Source organism: Bombina bombina, chromosome 11, assembly GCF_027579735.1.
Source record: "Bombina bombina isolate aBomBom1 chromosome 11, aBomBom1.pri, whole genome shotgun sequence".
Lineage (NCBI taxonomy): Eukaryota > Metazoa > Chordata > Amphibia > Anura > Bombinatoridae > Bombina > Bombina bombina.
The window spans coordinates 82,188,143-82,208,931 of NC_069509.1; the positions used below are offsets into that span (position 1 = coordinate 82,188,143).

The 20,789-nt window shown below is 40.2% G+C and overlaps 1 protein-coding gene across 1 annotated transcript in view; it reads right to left on the minus strand.

Moving 5' to 3' along the window:
• The window catches only part of ATPAF2 (ATP synthase mitochondrial F1 complex assembly factor 2), a 54,941-nt gene that overhangs the window by 2,740 nt on the left and 31,412 nt on the right, over positions 1–20,789 (minus strand). The window contains exon 8 of the mRNA XM_053694987.1: positions 6,137–6,252. Within this exon, the coding sequence (XP_053550962.1) occupies positions 6,137–6,252 (116 nt within the window). The remainder of the gene's footprint in view (positions 1–6,136; positions 6,253–20,789) is intronic.

A 20,789-nucleotide genomic window follows, 5' to 3' on the forward strand; every position in this document is an offset into this window, starting at 1 on the left:
TTTGGGTCTTTGTACTGAGTGATGTAACAAATGATAGGCAATTTTTTGTGCAACACACTTCAGCACTTGGCAGCCCCACTCTGTGGGTTTGCATGGGTTACCATTTTGTGGCTGGGCTGTTGTTGCTCCTAGACACTTCTACTTCACAATAATAGCACTTAAAGGTGACAGGAGTAGATCTGGTAGGGCAGAAATGTTCAAAATTGGTTGGCAAAGGGGGCATCGTATGACATTGCCATGTTTAAAGTCACTGAGATCTTCAGTGCAACCCACTGGACTGCCAATGTTTGTCTAAGGAGATTTCATGGCTATGTGCAGGATTGTATGCACCCTAATTTGTTAGAGCATGTCATTTTAAGACAAACAATCCTGGACTACTTTGTGTTTAAACGCCAGACACAGTTAAACACGCAGTAGAAGCACTGCTCGAGCACTGCTGATCCCGAGCAGAAACCGGCACTTAGCAGCACTAGCTATACAGCTGATTTGTGCAACTAGCGCCACTAATTGGATTACTGTCAGGATCCACTCGGAATCAGCGGTTCTCTGTGGGTCCCGAGCAGTACTACTGTGTGTTTAACCTCTTTGTAAGATTATTGACCCTGCACTGCTGTGTGTTTAACCCCTACAATTACATGACCTAAACCAGGGGTCATCAACCTTGGCTCTCCAGTTGACCCCTGCGCTAAACGAATTACAGAATGTAATTTTTTGACTGTTATGGCCTTTCAATGATAAGACCTGCACAGGCATAAACTTTTAAAAACAAAGAAACATATCCTGGTAAGTTTTATTTTTTAGACCATGTATTGGTAGCCCTCCTTTGCACAGATTCAAGTTTGTTAATATCATTCTGAAGATATGGCCTCCAGAACTGCACACAATACTCAAGATGAGGCCTAACTAATGATCTTTCAAGTGGCATAAGAACCTTACTATTTCTGCTGCAAATACCTCTACCAATACATCCAAGCATTTTGCTAGCCTTACTCGCTGCATTACTACATTGTTTACTAAGTTTTAAATCATCTGAAATAATAATTCCCAAGTCCTGTTCCTCATCTGTAACAGTTCGTAAAGTGTCATTAAGTCTGTAATTAACATTTAGATTTTTCTTCCCTAAATGCATTATTTTACACTGTGCTGTGTTAAAGGGACACTGAACCCAAATTTTTCTAATTTACTCCTATTATCAAATTTTCTTCATTCTCTTGGTATCTTTATTTGAAATGCAATAATGTAAGTTTAGATGCCGGCCCATTTTTGGTGAACACACTGTGTTGTTCTTGCGGATTGGTGGATAAATTCACCCACCAATAAACAAGTGCTTTCCATGGTCCTGAACCAAAAAAATAGCTTAGATGCCTTCTTTTTTAAATAAAGAAAGCAAGAGAACAAAGAAAAATTGATAATAGGAGTAAATTAGAAAGTTGCTTAAATTTGCATGCTCTATCTGAATCATGAAAGAAAAAATCTGGGTTCAGTGTCCCTTTAAACTTTAGATCCCAGTCGTTTGTCCAATCCTCCAATTGTTGTATATCACTTCTCATTTTATCTACCCACCCTGGAACATCCACTCTGTTACAAATTTTTGTATCATCTGCAAACAGACATACTTTCCCCTGTAGCCCTTTAATGATATCACATATAAATATGTTAAACAAAACAGGCCCCAGAACTGGCCCCTGAGGAAAACCACTAGTAACAGCCCCCTATGCTGAATGAACTCCATTTACTAAGACACTTTGTTTTCTGTCCGTAAACCAGCATTCCACCCAGTTCACAATTTTTGAGTTTAGACCAAGCAGATACAGTTTGTGAATTAGTTTATTGTGTGGGACTGTGTCAAATGCTTTGCTGAAATCTAGATATGCTACATCAACTGCTCCACCCTTGTCTAATACTTTTGTTACATAATCAAAGAAATTAGATTAGTCTGACATGATTTTGGTTCTCTAAATTGTTTGTCTTTATGCAAGTCATATATCTTTCTTTTGAGAGGCTTTCCATTAATTTCCCTACTACTGAAGTTAAACTAACTGGCCTGTAGTTACCAGATTCTTCTCTACTGCCCTTTTTATGAAGAGGTATTACATTTGCTATTCTCCAATAATCTGGGACAGCTCCTGTTAAAAGTGACTGATTAAACAGATCCGTTAATGGGACAGTTAGCACTGATCGAAGTTCTTTTAAAACCCTTGGATGTAGATTATCAGGACCCACTGCCTTTTTAACATTTATTTTTTTAAATGCTAAAACCGCATCCTCTGTAAAAAACATAATTTATGTAAGAACTTACCTGATAAATTCATTTCTTTCATAATGGCAAGAGTCCATGAGCTAGTGATGTATGGGATATACATTCCTACCAGGAGGGGGCAAAGTTTCCCAAGCCTCAAATGCCTATAAATACACCTCCCACCACACATATACTTCAGTTTAACGTATAGCCAAGTACTGAGGTGTAAAAAGGAGTAAAAAAGCATACAAAAAAGAGGAACTGGAAAATAATATTGTGCTTTTATACAAAAAAAATATAACCAACAAAAACAGGGTGGGCCTCATGGACTCTTTCCATTATGAAAGAAATTAATTAATCAGGTAAGTTCTTACATAAATTGCGTTTTCTTTCATGTAAATGACAAGAGTCCATGAGCTAGTGACGTATGGGAAAAAATACCTAAGATGTGGAAGTCCACAGAAGAGTCACTAGAGACGGAGGGAAAAAATAAAAACAGCTATTTCGGCTGAGAAATTAAATCCACAAAATAAGTTCTTATAAACAGAAGAATCAAACTGAGACAGCTGCCAGAAGAACTTTTCTAACAAAGACTGCTTCAGAAGAAGCAAATACATCAAAATGGTACAATTTAGTAAATGTATGCCAAGAAGACCAAGTTGCTGCTTTGCAAATCTGATCAACTGAAGCTTCATACTTAAAAGCCCACAAAGTGGCAACTGATCTAGTAGAATGAGCTGTAATTCTCTGAGGCAAAGACTGTTCCGCCTCCAAATAAGCCTTGTGAATCAAAAGCTTTAACCAAGATGCCAAAGAAATGGCAGAGGCTTTCTGACCTTTCCTAGAACCAGAAACGACCACAAATAGACTAGAAGTCTTCCTGAAATCCTTAGTAGCCTCAACATAGTATTTCAAAGCTTTTACCACATCCAAAGAATGTAACGATTTCTCAAGAGAATTCTTAGGATTTGGACACAAAGAAGGAACAACAATTTCCCTACTGATGTTGTTAGAATTCACACCTTATGAAGAAATTTAAACCAAGTCCGCAAAACAGTTTTATCCTGATGGAAAATCAGAAAAGGAGACTCACAAGAGAGAGCAGACAATTCAGAAACTCTTCTAGCAGAAGAGATGGCCAAAAGGAACAACACTTTCCAAGAAAGTAGTTTAATATCCAAAGAATGCATAGGCTCAAAAGGAGGAGCCTGCAAAGCCTTCAAAACCAAATTAAGACTCCATGGAGGAGAAATAGACTTAATAACAGGCTTGATATGGACCAGAGCCTGAACAACACAGTGAATATCAGGAAGTTTAGCAATCTTTCTATGAAATAAAACAGAAAGAGCAGCGATTTGTCCCTTCAAAGTACTTGCAGACAAACCTTTATCCAAACCATGATAAATTAGGAGGCAAAGTTTGTAAAACTGAAGTATATGTGTGGTGGGAGGTGTATTTATAGGCATTTGGAGGTTTTGGAAACTTTGCCCCCTCCTGGTAGGAATGTTTATCCCATACATTACTAGCTCATAGACTCTTGCCATTTACATGAAAGAAAGATTAGTGTTAAGCTTGTTTCTATTTTTCGTAGAAATTCTATCTTCACAATCTTTAGTGAAAACAGAGCAGAAGTAATCATTGAGACAGTCTGCAATTTGCTTATCTCCTATTATTCTACCATTAACTGATTTCAATTTTACTATTCCTACCTTATTTCTTCTTCTCTCACTGATATATCTAAAGAATGTTTTGTCTCCATATTTTCATATCATCATCATCATTAGATTGTGTGTGTCTGTAATTTTTATAAGCTATCTTTTTTGTCTTTACAGCATGTGCTACTTCTTTGGAAAACCAAATTGGTTTCCGCTTTCTTTTACTTTTGTAAATACAGTGTGCGGTTGGATCTAAAATGGCACCTTTCACGAATTCCCACTGTTCTTGAACCCCTGTAATAAGAATTTTCCCTTTTAGTTTTTTAGGTATTCTCCCATTAATGAAAAATCTGCCTTCCTAAAGTCTAAAACTTTTGTTTTAGTCTGGGTGGACAGTTCCTGCACATGAATACTAAGCCAAACAGATTGATGATCACTGGATCATACGTTCTCACCTACAGACACATCTTTAACTGTATCACTGTTTGTATGTATTACAGCTAATATAGCTTCCTTACGAGTTGGTTCCTTAACTAATTGCTCAAGTGATTCCCCTAGCAGAGATTCAAGAATATACCCGTTTCTAGCTGATCTAGCAGATGGAATCTTCTAGTCTATATCTGACAAAGTGAAGTCCCTCATTACCATAACCTTACCCTTCCTGGTCATTTTGGTTATTTCTTCTAATAACAGATTGTTCAGTTTTTCATCCTGCAATGGAGGCCTATATACAACCCCTATTCTAAACACATTTTTATCTCCAATTTCCAAAGTCACCCAAATACTTTCCTCATCATTTGTTCCTACAATTTCAGTAACCTTTATCTTTTAATTTACATACAGAGCAACTCCTCCACCTTTCTTTCCTACTATGTTCTTTTTAAATAACCTGTATCCAAGTGTCCCAGTCATGCAGTTTTGCCATGTCTGCTTTAGATAAGACTAGAGACTTACATCTACTGAAATAAAATATTCACATTATAATCTATAGGGCAGGGAACATAACCACATAGGTTTCTTGTAAAAGAAACACTTTTCCCTCCAGGACACTTGTAAGCAACAGACTAAAGATGTTACTTAATATTAGATATTCATTTTATAGCCAGTATCTGCTAATACATTTTTCAACCTTATTGTTATTTTGGCAGTGTGCTCATTGCTATAGTTTTGAAGAGCTGTATAAATAAGTCACAATATATATTGACTGTATACCTATCATAAAATTTATTTCTAGGTCAGCTAACCAACATTCTACATAGTTAGTGGGGTTAGCTTTAACTCGCTCTGCATTTCTCACCCATTGGGTTATGTAAATATTATAGCATTATGCACTAGGATAGTTCTCTTATTTGAAAAAGCAGGAATGAAAGCTTAGGAGCCAGCCCACTTTGGGTTCAGCACCTGGGTAGTGCTTGCTGATTGGTGGATAAATGTAGCCACCAATCAGCAAGCGCTATGCAGGGTGCTGAATCAAAAATGGGCCGGCTCCTAAGCTTTTCTACCTGCTTTTTCAAATAAAGATATCAAGATAAGGAAGAAAAAATGATAATAGGAGTAAATTAGAAAGTTTCTTAAAATTGCATGCTCTATCTGAATCATAACAGAAAAAAAAAATTGGGTTTAGCATCCCTTTAAATAAACACTCATGTAAAAAAAATCTAATGGATATAATTTTAGAGTTAAAGGGACATGAAACACAAATTTTGTATTTCATGATTTAGGTAGAAAATAGAATTTTAAATAACTTGCTTCATTCACTTGGTATCCTTTGTTAAAGGAGCAGCAATGTACGACTGGGAGCTAGCTTAACACACCTGGTGAGCCAATTAAAATATGCTTTTATGTGCAGCCACCAATCAGCAGCTAGCTCCCAGTAATGCATTGCTGCGCCCGAGCCTACCTAGGTATGCTTTTCACCTAAGGATACCAAGAGAATGAAGCAAATTAGAAAATTGTTTAAAATCACGTTCTGTCTAAATTCTGAAAAAAAATAATTGTGTTTCATATTCATTTAATCAAGAATTGCACAGTGACAATAAGCAAACTAACAACACATTTGTAATATTTAAAACAAGCCCTTGAATCCTTAGAATATTATGTGTCCGTCTATTGTAGGTTTTAAGATGTAATAAACTTGGATAAAGAATTACATTGATGCTGCACTTCAAAGGTAAAATTAGGTCACAGACTGTCCAGAGGACCGAGTGGTAAAATTAGTGAATTGGGAGTGAAGTATTTTTACCTGGAACTCTTCCTCCAAGCGTGACAGAAGAACAGCTTGCTCTACTGTAAGGAACTTGTCAATGAGTCCCAAGGTAAGGATCATCGACTTCAGCTGTGAAATGGTAAACTCAATGCCTGCACAAGAGATAAAGAGAGGCAGGAAGAAACGTTAGAGGAAATCTCAGATATTACAGAATCAATTAAACCAGAGTTTAAAAGCATGAAGACTTTTCAATGGAGTCCCCAAGTCTCCAAACCATAGTGGTTTTAATTTCTTGAGTTATTAATATACTCACTCTTTAGAGCCTACCATTAGCCTAAAAACACTTACAGGGACAGTCTAGTCAACATTAAACTTTCATGATTCAGATAAGGCATGAACTTTTAAACAACATTCCAATTTACTTTAATCATCAAATTTGCTTTGTTCTCTTGATATTCTTTGTGGAAATCTAAAACCTAGGTAGGCTCATATGCTAACTTCTAAGCATAACAATTCTGGTGTAGACTGTCCCTTTAAGGGAACATTAAAAGGACATCAAACACGGTGAGATTGTTACTCCATTAACTTTTTTTGTTGTTATTATTAAATGGACAGTCTACTTGATTTTTTTTTTAATGTTTAAAAAGATAGATAATCCCTTTATTACCTATTCCCCAGTTTTGCATAACCAACATTTATATTAATACACTTTTTACCTCTGTGATTACCTAGTATCTAAGCTTCTGCAGACTGCCCCCTTATTTTAGTTCTTTTGACAGACTTGGATTTTAGCCAATCAGTGCAGGCTCATAAATCACTCCATGGGAGTGAGCACAATGTTATCTATAGGGCACACAAACTAGCGTTGTCTAGCTGTGAAAAATGGTCAAAATGCACAGATAAAATGAAGCCTTCAACGGCTTAGAAATTAGCATATGAGCCTACCTAGGTTTAGCTTTCAACAAAGAATACCAAGAGAACAAAGCAAAATTTGATGATAAAAGTAAAATTGGAAAGCTGTTAAAAATTGCACGCTCTATCTGAATAATGAAAGTTTAATTTTGAATTGACTGTCCCTTTAAGGACATATCTAGCTAAATAAATCATTCAATCATACAGGCATTCTTACATTAGAATTATACAGAAAGCCTGAGCAATAATAAAACATAAATTAATGCTGTCCTCTTTTTGTCTCTATATACTTCAAGCAGAGCCACTTCCAATAATGTAAAGTAAATGTTATGAGGATTTTAGGATGTCTATAATGCTTACAAACTATAAACAAACAATCTTCAATAAGCAAATCTATCATTTTAAAAGTAATATAAAATAGAAGAGAGAAAACATAAATATGCAGGCCAAAACTGTACAACATTACTAATCTGTTATACACACTTCTGTGCTACTATATCCATCTGAGATAGATAATGAAGCATTATAAACCTATGGTGGCAAACAAAGTAATATGTAAACAAGGAAATATACAGTATCAGGTTAAACAGGGATATGATAAATACAGCCCACATGTCAGTGCATCAATTACTATGTAAATGTGGCCATCTAGTGGCCTAAAAAAAATATAAAAAAAACTTATATTATGCTTACCTGATAATTTTATCATCTGAAGAAAATAAAATGATCAGGTAAGCATAATTTAAGTTTTTCTTCATAAATGGAAAGGGTCCATAGCTGCATTCATTACTTTTGGGAAAACAATACCAGAGCTATAGAGGACACTGAATGCCAAGATGGGAGGGTACAAGAGGTGGCCCATTCTGAAGGCACCAGGCCTGAAACCACTACCCAACAAAACCCCGCTTCGCCTGAAGCCGAAAAACATTGAAAAGAAAAAAGGCCCCAAGGACACTGACCCGCAGATAGCTCAACTGAGCCAACAGTCCTCCAGGAGACACCGTCGCCCAGCAGTCGGTCCCCAACCACACATCCCTCACTATCGAACGGAACACCAGCTCAAAACTCCCAAAGGGATAAGGCAAGGAGAACCAAAGGGAAACCGAAAGGTCACCACAAATTCCATAAAAGAAAGAACTCCTAGAACGAGCCCAGCTCATAAAGACCCAAATGGGTCCTGACAACAAGGGAAGGCAACGCCCAGACCAAACAAAAACCACAAAAACTTTTCTCTCAACATCGTGCAATCAAAACGTAGAATACCAAAGTATTCAACACATAATAGTCAAGAACACGCAGTCATCAGGATGACACAGAAAGAAATACTTGCTGAGAAGTAAAAAGCCAAACAAGAGATCAGATTGCAAAAACTCCAGACAGAGAGCCCCCAGGCGATCCAAGCCGCCAGACCGACACATAGGTCTCAAAAAGGGAGAAGCACAGAGCCTCAACGAGGCCCACTGCACCTCCGAAGATGAACAACAATCTCAGAACCTACGCCCAAACAGGCCAGCCAAAGCATTGGCAGGTCTGAAAACAGGGGAACAAAAGAACCCCAACACCAGCTTACAAAAGAATGAAAGAATGGCCCCAGCCCTTCCAACAGAGCTTGGGTGCCCATCCGAAACTCCTTAGAGACAATCGACAAGGCTGAAGACTCAACAAAGTCTCAACGCAGAGCCAGCAAGACTCCAGATAGAACAGAACAACCCAGAGAGCATGTCACGCAGTCATCAGGATGACACAGAAAGAAATACTTGCTGAGAAGTAAAAAGCCAAACAAGAGATCAGATTGCAAAAACTCCAGACAGAGAGCCCCCAGGCGATCCAAGCCGCCAGACCGACACATAGGTCTCAAAAAGGGAGAAGCACAGAGCCTCAACGAGGCCCACTGCACCTCCGAAGATGAACAACAATCTCAGAACCTACGCCCAAACAGGCCAGCCAAAGCATTGGCAGGTCTGAAAACAGGGGAACAAAAGAACCCCAACACCAGCTTACAAAAGAATGAAAGAATGGCCCCAGCCCTTCCAACAGAGCTTGGGTGCCCATCCGAAACTCCTTAGAGACAATCGACAAGGCTGAAGACTCAACAAAGTCTCAACGCAGAGCCAGCAAGACTCCAGATAGAACAGAACAACCCAGAGAGCATGTCTCTCTTCAACAGAGGTTAAATCTTCTGTTCCACCTCCTGAATCCAGGAGAAGTCCTAAGACAAGGACCACACCTCCGTAAGGAGAACAAGCCCCCCTAAGAAAAGGGGCCATTAAATACAGAGCACCTGCCCACAAGATACAAGCTGAACAAGAGATCAATCTCCAACGCAGATGAACTTAGAAGGAATCCCATTAGAAATTAGCCTGCTAGCACACAGACAAGGTGCAATAGCTGCAGCGGATACCCTGCAAACCCTTCACCTGCAGAACCACAAGCCATCAGGTTACTTCAGCAAACTGTCCAAGGGAAATCCGCTTCAACCGTTCAATAAGCGTAAGGCAAGCCCCATGAGCATCGGAACTCAGAAAACCTGGCCAACCATGACCAGGTCAACTTGCCAGACCAAAGGTCATAGCCCAAGTCCCCTGGGCATGGAGAACCCTGAACCCGCCCTAAAGACTGCAAAGTCCGGTAACAACCCGCAACGGGAACCACAAGGGAAAAAAAGGAGAGTAAAAGCCTCAGCAACCGGATGAACTAGGGCGATGACAGGTCCGAGCCTTCTTTGCAAGACCCGACCCAAGGAAGAGACCACCCCTTGCCGAAGTCCAACACTCCAAAGGAGCTAAGGCATCTCAAACCAAGACACTAGAGCCCATAGGCATTTGAACCACCACAAGACGTCCAAAGCAAGGGGATACCTTGAGAACAAAGTCACTCAAGCAAGGCTAGTCTCCACATCACCTCCAATAGGAGTTGGGGGATCACATGAAAAAAAGGATGCGGATCATCCCCAACTCCGGAAAAGAACCCTAAGCAGAGCCCAAAGGAGACCCCAATGTCCTAAAAAAGGAACAACCATCTCCCAAAGGGAAAACCAGGTCCCCAAAAAGACCATGGAAGGAACAAGTCCAAAAGGACAATTTCCCAGAGCCTCAGAAAGGCCAAACCGCCCAAAACAGCAGTAAGGAGGCGCTAAGCCCCCAATCTTCCCACATAAGAAAGAACACTCTAGGTCCCGAGAGTATCGGAAGTAAAAGAGAGTGACACATCGGAACTCCACTGACCCACTCAACCAGCGTGAAGGCTAAATAAGGACTGAAACATCCTTCCTGCCTCGCGGACTCTTTAGAATGCTTAGCTAAACTTGTAAAATGAAAACAAGAAAACACAAATAATAAAGTGAGCACTCTGCGTCTCAAACGGCCAAACCAGGCAGAACCGGCGCCACTTGTCTAAACAAGCCACAAGACAGAAGAACTGAATCCGAGCAGGACCAGCCTGCAGACAGGGTCATAACAGTCAAGCTGCCTAAATCCTCCCTCAGAGGGGAAGAGAATAACAGACAAACATAGGACTAACATGTCCTGTAACAAACTATCCCAGAGAAAGTTCCCGAAGGAAACATATAATCAAAAATAAAAGACATCCTAACTGGATAAAAGAAAATATAAGGCAACCCGTAGGTTAACGCCCAAGAAGAACAGGCATACCCGCAGGACCAACCAAACAGAACCCTGATCTTCCAACAAAGCTGGGAAATATCTCAATAAACCGACAATCAGGAGATTACGTCATCCCCTCATGTCTAATGAGGTGAGCCATTCGAAGTAGAATACTGCAAATTCCTGTATCCGTTAAGGATAGGGTCCTCTAATAACTCAAAAACGCGTCTGTGTAAAATGTGAAGGTGCGCTATTCTTGTTTCATCTACCAAAGTGTGTTTCCTAGGGACTATAATAGATTAGCTGTCCATGAAGATTTTTCTGATGGAGGTCAGAAAAGAAAAGATTCTTGCTTCCTGCCTTTCTCTCCAGTCTGCCTTTTGTCCAGTTGTGGCCCAATGCATGGAGGTGATTGGTCTTGGTCCATGGACATCATTCTTTTTGTTAGGTTCCATCTACGACCGCTGCAGCTTTGTATGCTCTGTCAATGGAACGGAGATCATTCTGACTTAACAGATAAATCTGGACCCTCTAACAAGAGACTCTCTCGTGGTGAGTGTCACAGGAACATCTGTCTCGGGTCACTTGCTTTCTGAGACCTTCCTGAGAAATTGTGATGACGGACACCAATCTGTCAGGATGGGGAGCTGTTTGGGGCCCTCTAAAGGCTCAGGGCCTGTGGTCTTGGAAAGAGTCCTCTCTTCCCATAAACATCTTGGAGTTGAGAGCTATCTTCAATGCCCTATCAGCGTGGCCTCAACTGTCGTTGGTCCGGCTTATAACATTCCAATGACATCATGACCTCAGTGGCTTACATCACCCACCAGGGAGGGACTCGGAGTTCCTTAGCCATGAAGGAGGCGACTCGCATTCTGCAGTGGGCGGAAGCCCACAATTGTCTATCTGCCATCCACATTCCAGGAGGGGGACAACTGGGAAGCAGATTTTTTTGAGCAGACAGACCTTTCATCCCGGGAAGTGGGCTCTCCATCCAGAAGTGTTCTTTCAGATAACGCTCAAGTCGGGGGTTCCAGAGTTGGATCTGATGGCGTCCCGTCAAAACGCCAAGGTCCCAAAGTACGTTTCAAGGTCAAGGGATCCTCAGGCCATTCTAATAGATGTTCAACAGAGAAGGAGGAGACAGCGCACATCCGATTCAAGGTAGAGGTATTTTATTTCACAGTGGCACACGCTAGTAATGAACTTACTAGAAAATAGGATAAAAACAGCAAAGAACAGCGGAAATAAACACACTTCACCAAAACAAGCAACTGGCAACAGGAGAAACAGAAGGGCGTCCGTCTGGAGACGGTTTTCTCCAGAGGGACGCCCTTCTGTTTCTCCTGTTGCCAGTTGCTTGTTTTGGTGTGTTTACTTCCGCTGTCCTTTGCTGTTTTTATCCTATTTTCTAGTAAGTTCATTACTAGCGTGTGCCACTGTGAAATAAAATACCTCTACCTTGAATCGGATGTGCACTGTCTCCTTCTTCTCTGTTGCAGTTCTGGTGTATATGTCCGTGGATGAGAGACCTTCGGATTCCTGTGCAGCAGCACTCCCTCCTGATTCAAGTTTGGTTCTTTTACGCTCCATGGGATATCGTTGTGAAAGAATCTTCTGAATTATCTACCACACTCCTTGATTCACGTAGTCTGGTAAAGTATTGTTAAGCAGCACAGCCTTTCCTTTTTATTTTTATGTGTGTCCATTCTAATAGATGCTCTAGTAGTTCCTTGGAGGTTTTCTCTGGCTTATCTGTTTTCTCTGTTCGCTCTCCTTCCACGAGTCATTGCTCGTGTCAAACAGGAGAGAGCATCAGTGATTCCAATAGCTCCTACATGGCCTTGCAGGATCTGGTTCGCAGATCTAGAGAGGATGTCATCTCTACCTCCTTGCTTGGAGGTTACCTCAAAGGAAAGACCTTCTACTTCAAGGTCCTTTCCTCCATCCAAACCTAGATTCTCTAAAGCTAACTGCTTGGAGATTGAAAGCCTAGTTCTGTCTAAGCGTGGTTTTTCTGATGCGGTCATTGAAACTATGATTCAGGCTCGAAAAAACGGTTACTAGCAAGATTTACCATAAGATATGGCGTAAACATCTTTCTTGGTGTGAATCTAAGGGGTTCTCCTGGAGCCGGGTGAGGATTCCACGGATTTTGTCTTTTCTTCAGGATGTACTGGATAAGGTTTTATCGGTCAGTACTCTAAAGGGTTAGATTTCTGTGTTATCTATCCTTTTGCACAAAATGTCTGGCAGATTTACCAGATGTTCAAGCCTTTTTTTCAGGCTCTGGTTAGAATCAGGCCTGTGTTTAAACCTGTCGCTCCCCCATGGAGACTTAATTTAGTTCTTAAAGTTTTGCAATAGGCTCCGTTTGAGCCTATGTATGTTGTTGATATAAAACGGTTATCCTGGAAAGTTTTGTTTCTTGTTGCCAATTCTTCTGCGCGCAGTGTTTGAACCAGTGATTTGCAACCTTTTTTTTGCCGTGGCACACTTTTTTACATTAAAAAATCCTGCGGCACACCACCATCCCAAAATTTTACAAAATGACACATTGTAGCCTAATACAGGATATATATATATATATATATATATATATATATATATATATATATATATACATATACACACACACATACTGTATATATACACACACACACTGTACTGTGCAGTCATGCCATGCCTCCTACAAACTATACATGACATATTGACATTCTTTTACAAACAATCATAATGATTTTCTGTGAATGAATGTCAATGTCATGGTTGTAGATGATGCCTGATGAGCCTGTCACATACCTCCCAATATTTCAAAATTTGAAAGAGGGACACCCTTGCACTGTTGTCAATCTGCCGCGGCACACCTGAGGGTCTCTCATGGCACACTGGTTGAAAAACACGGGTCTGAACTTTCAGCTCTGCAGTCTGATTCTCCCTACCTTATTTTTCATGCTGATAAGGTGGTCCTTCGTACTAAAATGGGGTTTCTCCCTAAGGTAGTATGGGATCGCAACATTAATCAGGAAATTGTTGTTCCTTCTTTTTGTCCTAATTCTTCTTCTCAAAAGGAACGTCTTTTGAATAACTTTAATTTTGTGCGGGCTCTTAACATTTTACTTACAAGCTACTAAATGTTTTAGGCAATCTTCTGCCCTGTTTGTTGTTTTCTCTGGAAAGCGTAAGGGTCAGAAGGCCACTTCTACTTCTGTCTCTCTGGTTGAGAAGTTTGATTCGTTTGGCCTATGAGACTGCTGGACAGCAGCCTCCTGAGAGAATTCCGGCTCATTCCACTAGGGCTGTCTCCTCTTCTTGGGCTTTCAAAAATGAAGCTTCTGTGGAACAAATTTGCAAGGCGGCAACATGGTCCTCTCTGCATACTTATTCCAAAATCTACAAATTTGATACTTTTGCCTCGGACAAGGCTGCTTTAGGGAGAAAGGTTCTTGAAGCGGTGGTGCCCTCTATGTCCGGAAAGAAAGAAATTTATCAGGTAAGCATAAATGTTGTTTTCTTTCCTATGACATGGAGAGTCCACGACACCGCCCTTTTTTAATTCGGCAGTTTTTTTGAGTAAACCTCAGGCACCTTTTCACCCTTGTGTTTCTTCCTTTTTCCATTTCCTTCGGCTGAATGACTGGGGGTTATGGGTAAGGCAGTTACACGTAACAGCTTTGCTGGGGTGCTCTTTGCTTCCTCCTGCTGGCCAGGAGTTAAATATAACACTAGTAATTAATGAATTAATGAATGACATTGTGGACTCTCTATGTCCAGAAATAAATTTATCAGGTAAGCATACATTTTGTTTTCAGTAATTTTTTGTGAGACCGCTCTTTTCAGAGCCATTTAGCTAGTTTTAATTTTTGTGAAAAAGTGTGAGACCCAAAGGCCATTTTCAGAGCCATTAACCCCTAAGCTTGCCAGTGATCACTATAAATCAATGACAGTAGCACAGCAGCACTTTTTTGCTCTCTGTGTATTTTTTAGGGGTTAATTTTCTTTTAGTAATTTTTTTGAGATCCAAATTCTCTTTTCAGAGCCATTTAGTTCATTTAAATTTTGTGTTTATTTTTTTTTAGTAATTTTTTTTCTGTGTGACAGATAAAAATAAATCATGTCACAGAGAACATATAGTGCTGAGGAGGTGTATGCCATCCTTGCATCAGAATCAGACGCCTCTATGTCTGACTCAGACCCCAAATTTGACCCTGCCATATGCTCAGATACATCATTAGATACAGTCTCATCATTAGATACAGTCTCAACTGATAGTGATGTATCTGTGGCTGCTAGCCCCCCTGCCAGAAGGAGACGTGTTGCTCCAGCTGCCATTGCTGCTGAAGAGTGGGTAACGCCTCATCACCAGAAGCCAGATATCCCACCCTTCACTGCAAATCCTGGCATCAATGTGGATGTGGCAGGATTTAGCTCCCAACAGTTTATGGAGGTGTTTCTAGGCAGTGATGTATTGGGGAACATTGTCGCCCAAACTAATTTATATGCCCATCAGTTTCGTGCTGTAAAGTCTGACACTTTGTTGCAAAGGAGCAATGGCCCCCATCGATGTGCCAGAATTTAAAAAATTCTGGGCATTGACTATGCTGATGGGCATCATAAAAAAAACCTCCATCCGCTCCTACTGGAGCAGTAGCCCCATTTGCTCTACACCCATTTTCTCCCAGAGTATGTTGAGGAAGAGGTATGAAATGATTCTACATTTCATGCACTTCAGCGACAACAGCCTGTGCCCTCCCTAGGGAGCATCCGCCCCCTGATTACCCACTTTACTGCCAGGTTTGCAGAGGCTTATACACCTGGAAGGAATATATATACGTGGATGAATCCCTGATGAAGTATAAGGGAAGGCTGGAATTCAAGCAGTATATATTACTTCCAAGCACTCCAGGTATGGAGTAAAGGTGTATAAGCTCTGTGAGAGCGACATTGGGTATACTCAGGCCTTCCGGGTGTACGAGGGAAAGGATATTCACCTTGACCCTCCAGGCTGCCCAGAACATATGGGAACCACTAGAAAGATTTTCTGGGACCTGATTTTATCCCTGATGAACAAAGGGTACCACTTGTATGTAGACAATTTTTATACAAGTGTCCTTTTGTTAAAGCTACATTATTGTTTTGATACAGTAGTTTGCGGTACAATTCGAAAGAACCGCGCACGTTTCCCAGGACAACTTGCACGCACCCAGCTACGAAGGGGGGAGACCTCAGCTCTTCGCCAAGAGGAGCTGTTGGCAGTTAAGTACAAAGACAAGAAGGATGTATACCTTCTTACCACCATCCACACATAGAGGACAGTGGAGGTCTCTGTATGTGGCAGAGCTGAGAGCACAATGAAGCCTGTGTGCATCAAGGCTTATAACCAGCATATGGGTGGGGTTGATCTGGCAGATCAGCTGCTGCAGCCCTACCTAATTATGCGGAAGACAATGGCCTGGTACAAAAAGGTTGCAATTTACTTAATGCAGATTGCAACCCACAGCGCTTTTTTGCTGTTCAAAAAAGCAAACCCCGAAATGAAACTGACTTTGTTTACAGTTTTAGCTCCAGATCATTTCAGGGATTTTGTACCAAGATGCACCTGCTCCCCGGGCGGTGATGGGAGAGAGCAGCGTTGGGGCTACCCATTTTATTTTCAAAATTCCCCCCTACTGCGGCAAAGCAGAATCCTCAGAAAAAATGCAGAGTCTGTACCAAGAAAGGACACCACTTTTTACTGTCCTGATTGCCCTTGACAGCCTGGACTCTGCATTGGGGACTGCTTCAAGCGGTATCACACACTAGTAAAAAAAAAAAATATATTATTTTTTTAACATTTGCCATGGTGTTTTTTTTGGGGGGGGGGGGGGTTGGTTGGTTACGTTTACTGTTACTGAATTTTAAAAAAAAAAATTACATTTTTTTTTTTTTTACTTTTACTGTGCAAGATTTCTAAATTTCACAGTTATATTTTTTTTTAAGGCAGAAATGTAAGGTTAGGAGACAGCCTATTTTTGGTTCAGTACTCTGGATAGCGCTGGCTGATTGGTGGTTACATTTAGCCACGAATCAGCAAGCGTAAACCAGGTGTTGAGCCAAAAATGGGCCGGCTCCTAAGCTTACATTCTTGATTTTCAAATAAAGATAGCAAGAGAATGAAGAAAATTTAATAATAGGAGTAAATTAGAAAGTTGCTTAAAATTGCACGCTCTATCTCAATCATAAAAGAAAAGACTTAGGTTTAGTATCACTTTAATAATTCCAGTGAGAATTATATAAACTGCTTCCTGTACATCAAAAAAATATACTTTGGTGCTTTAGATAAATAATAAAGTATTCCGCTCTCTACCACGGCTCCGGCCGCTAGCCACAGCACAAGGACAATATTATCCATATGTGTATAGGCCATGAAATGAGGTATAGTCCTATGTTTTAGGAGGTTAATTCCAGTTTTGAAAAAATTATCCAAGTTCTTATATATTAATAAAACTATGCAAATATATGTATTTTAGAGCAAATGCATTGAAATATATGTTATATATTACAGGAAAATAACTGTTTAAACTGCATTGTGCGATTTGCATAACAATTTACCTAATATAACAAGGATAAAAGTTGTTAAGAGAAATAACCATCTTAGGATTCATAGTAAATTAAATCTACAATGTGAAATAACATATTACCTTTTAGTTACCATTGAAAATCATAGGAAAAAAGAAAAGGGTTTTACATATTAACCTTTTCTGGTCTGAATGCTATGTCCATCACTAAAATAACGCTGCCATCTTTTCCCCCGTGTACAATTTAGTGAAGCATGACAAGAATATACTGTAGGCAGCCCATATAGACTGTAGAGAAATAGAAAACAGTTTACAATCTTAAATTGAACTCCAAAGTACTCTGTTGAGTCGTCAACAATGCATGAGAAAAGGTCAGGAGGTCCTATTGTTATTTCATTTGGAGTCAGATTTTGAGAGTTCAATGTCCTTATTTAAGCATAGTATAGAGTTGTGAAGTGGTCCTGGTCTAATATAAATGTCTCAGTTAAATAGAGCATAGTTCCACTATGTATATGAGTCTGTAAGTCCCCTTCAGGTGCATATATAGAAGAGGTTTTTGGTATCATGTTGATTCTTGCCGTTTGAGAGAGTCCCGAAAGACAACAATACCATCCTGATTCCTAAATACTGGTACCCGTTGGTGACTAAGACTCCAGCTTGTAGGCAAATCACTGAGATCATAACTCATATATTTGGGTGTCTTTCCAAACGTTAGTGATCCATCTCGTGTGGCTGGTGTCATGTCTTTAGTAGTGCTTTGCAAATAAAGCTCTTCTCATGGCTCACATAGTTGAGCTGTGTCGGCCGACACCACTTCCACTCTCACGGGGTTAGTAGGCTCAGTTCAAAAGCTGAAGGTGTTTTGTCAATTAGGTTTTGCATGAGGGGTTCCAGTCTGGTGTATTGCAGGTTTTGAGAATTTTTTTTAATTTTTTAATTGAGGTGTGTGAAACATACAAGAATAAAGAACAGGGCTTTACAATCAAGCAACACCATAGACAAGACATTTTCATACAGGTGCATGATATGACACTTCCATTACTACACAAACCGACAACATCTGCTAAGTTAGTTGTGTACCCAGAACCAGTCTGGGTCCAGCTTTGGATTGTATTATCATCAGTTAGTGGGATGGGAGATACTGGATTGGGCCATAAATAACACAGTATATAATAGTTTATTGTATTGTGAAGCCTGTGTGAGTTGAACCTCGTTCTTACTATATGTATGGCATTGGGGTAACTATTATGTAGATCCCTTACGGATCAGCTAAGCGAAATCAGTTGTTTTAAATGTTAGTTACATATACATATCAGGAGTATGGGGAAAAAAACAGCGGACCAGAGCCGCTTGAGTATACATATCTGGCATCTGGGGTTGGGAATAGGGAGAGAAAAGAGAAAAAAAAATAGATATATAAACAAACAAACGAAGAGTTAGGGGCGAAAAAGAAAAGTAGGTTGTGGTGTGTCAATTAGGACTACATGTGAACTGAGCTCCTATATGCATTTCAAACCTTAAATTAAAAGCATTCTATAGCTGCTCTAAAATAGAGGGAAATAGCCTCTCAGTGTTAGTCTGTGTAGGTCAGGAAGTAGATGTTTAAATGAATAAAATTACCACTATAGTAGGAGACAACTAGTGAGTAAAGACTTATGTAATAGACATGGGGGAAATTCTAAAGAGATGGTGGGTGTCTCAATATTAGTTGGCTTAGATATCATAGCTTAAAAAAGAGTGAAGTCATAAGAGTAATGGAGGTTTTAACCAACGCTGTTATTACAGCTAACATTCTAGTTTCTTTTCATTTGAAACACAACATTTTAATGTAAAAGTGCAGTTTAACTAATATTAAAAGGAGCTCTACAAATCCTACTTATAGAGCTGAAACATTACTCTCCCATATGAACAAGGAGCAAACAGAGGGTGCAGTAATATATCATCCTATCAAATCTACAGTATACTAAATAAATTATAACCTTATAGTAGATCTCAACTATTCATCTGTTCTCAGACAACCAAAAACGAAACACAAGGAGGAGGATCATGCAAACAAGGAAAAGTCATTAGTGTCCAAACTAAGACCTGGAGGTCTATGTGAATATACAGTGCCGTTTAACCCACTCCAGATTTTGAGTGGGTAAGGTAGAATAGAACCAGAATAAAAATGAGGCTCAATAATACTCTTAGAGCCTGTATCTGTGTCAGTGGGTAGGCGATAGAGTCCTGGGTAAAATAGCATAATGACCTGCGTTCCTCCTCTGGCAAAGTCAAGTCCCATTCAGGTGCCATCTCCCACCTCCAGCTTGGGGCCATCCCTAATAAGGCAGTATGTGACCTAGCGTTAACTGCTCCCGCGGACAACTTAATTTCTGGGCAGTTGTGAGGAGATATCTCAGTGCTTAAGATCTCAAAGTGTGTCGGTGTACGCACTACACCTACCGTATCTTGCACAATAGATACTTCACCGTGTCTCATAAAATGTTGTCTAGCTGACTCTGGAGGAATCTCTAAATTCCCCTGTTGCGGTCGCCCGTGGGTCTTGCGGTAGTTGTTTAGCCAGGTCAAATAATGTTAGCAGGCTTTGCTTTAGATCAGAAAAGTGGTCATCTAAATGAGATAGTATCATATCCTCCCCCTTGTATGTGAATTCCATATGCTTGGGAGATTAATATAGGAGTATATAAGTAGCCTCTGGGAAATATTACAAGGTCTGTCACCCCCTACTTTCTTTCGGTAGATTTTGGCCCAGATGCCAGCGGGAAAGGGAGGGGGGGAGTTCAGCAGCTCCGAACTTGAAATATAATATGCTATTATTGAGCAAGGTAGATGCGGCAGAAATAAGTACAGGAGAAGTCTGGTTGCAGGTCCAAAACTTGTCCCATTGTCTCGCCAGTCTGCGACTTGCTACATAACGTTAGGGCGGAATATTCCGCTTTAGCAGGCAAGGAGAGCCTAAAATGGTGGCTTAGCTTTTCAATAGATCAGAGCTGCGTCATACCGCTTTATACTGTGTCAGAGCTTCCTTATTTTAATCTCCATCACGTAAGCTGGTTGAGGTTCCACTTGATGCAATGACAAGATAAGGCATAAGTTGAGTAATGTTTTAGGAGATAATGACTTTTAATAGCTTAATATAAAATGCCTATGGAGAGCTCAGTGTAAAAGCATCCGCTCCACTTGGCAGTTAGCTCCGCCCAGTATTGCAGGTTTAAACGGTGTGATGGGTACTCTCCCAACATGGCTGCCTCTTCCATCTGCAATGTACACAAGAATATGATTCTTGGAAGGAGAATAAGCAAACTTTGCCGGTTAGCGTCAGCTGCAATAAGTGGTCAGAATGTACACTATGATATTTTCTTGTCCAGGAATGATCAGAAGAAAGTGGATGCGCTAGGCGAGTGTATACCTCTCTCTATAGAAACCTCCTCAAAAGGTTGTGTTTAAACCTCCTCAAAAGTGTGTTTAAAGGGACAGTCAAGCCCCAAAAAAACTTTCATGATTTAAATAGGGCATGTCATTTTAAACAACTCTCCAATTTACTTTTATCACCAATTTTGCTTTGTTCTCTTGGTATTCTTAGTTGAAAGCTAAACCTAGGAGGTTCATATGCTAATTTCT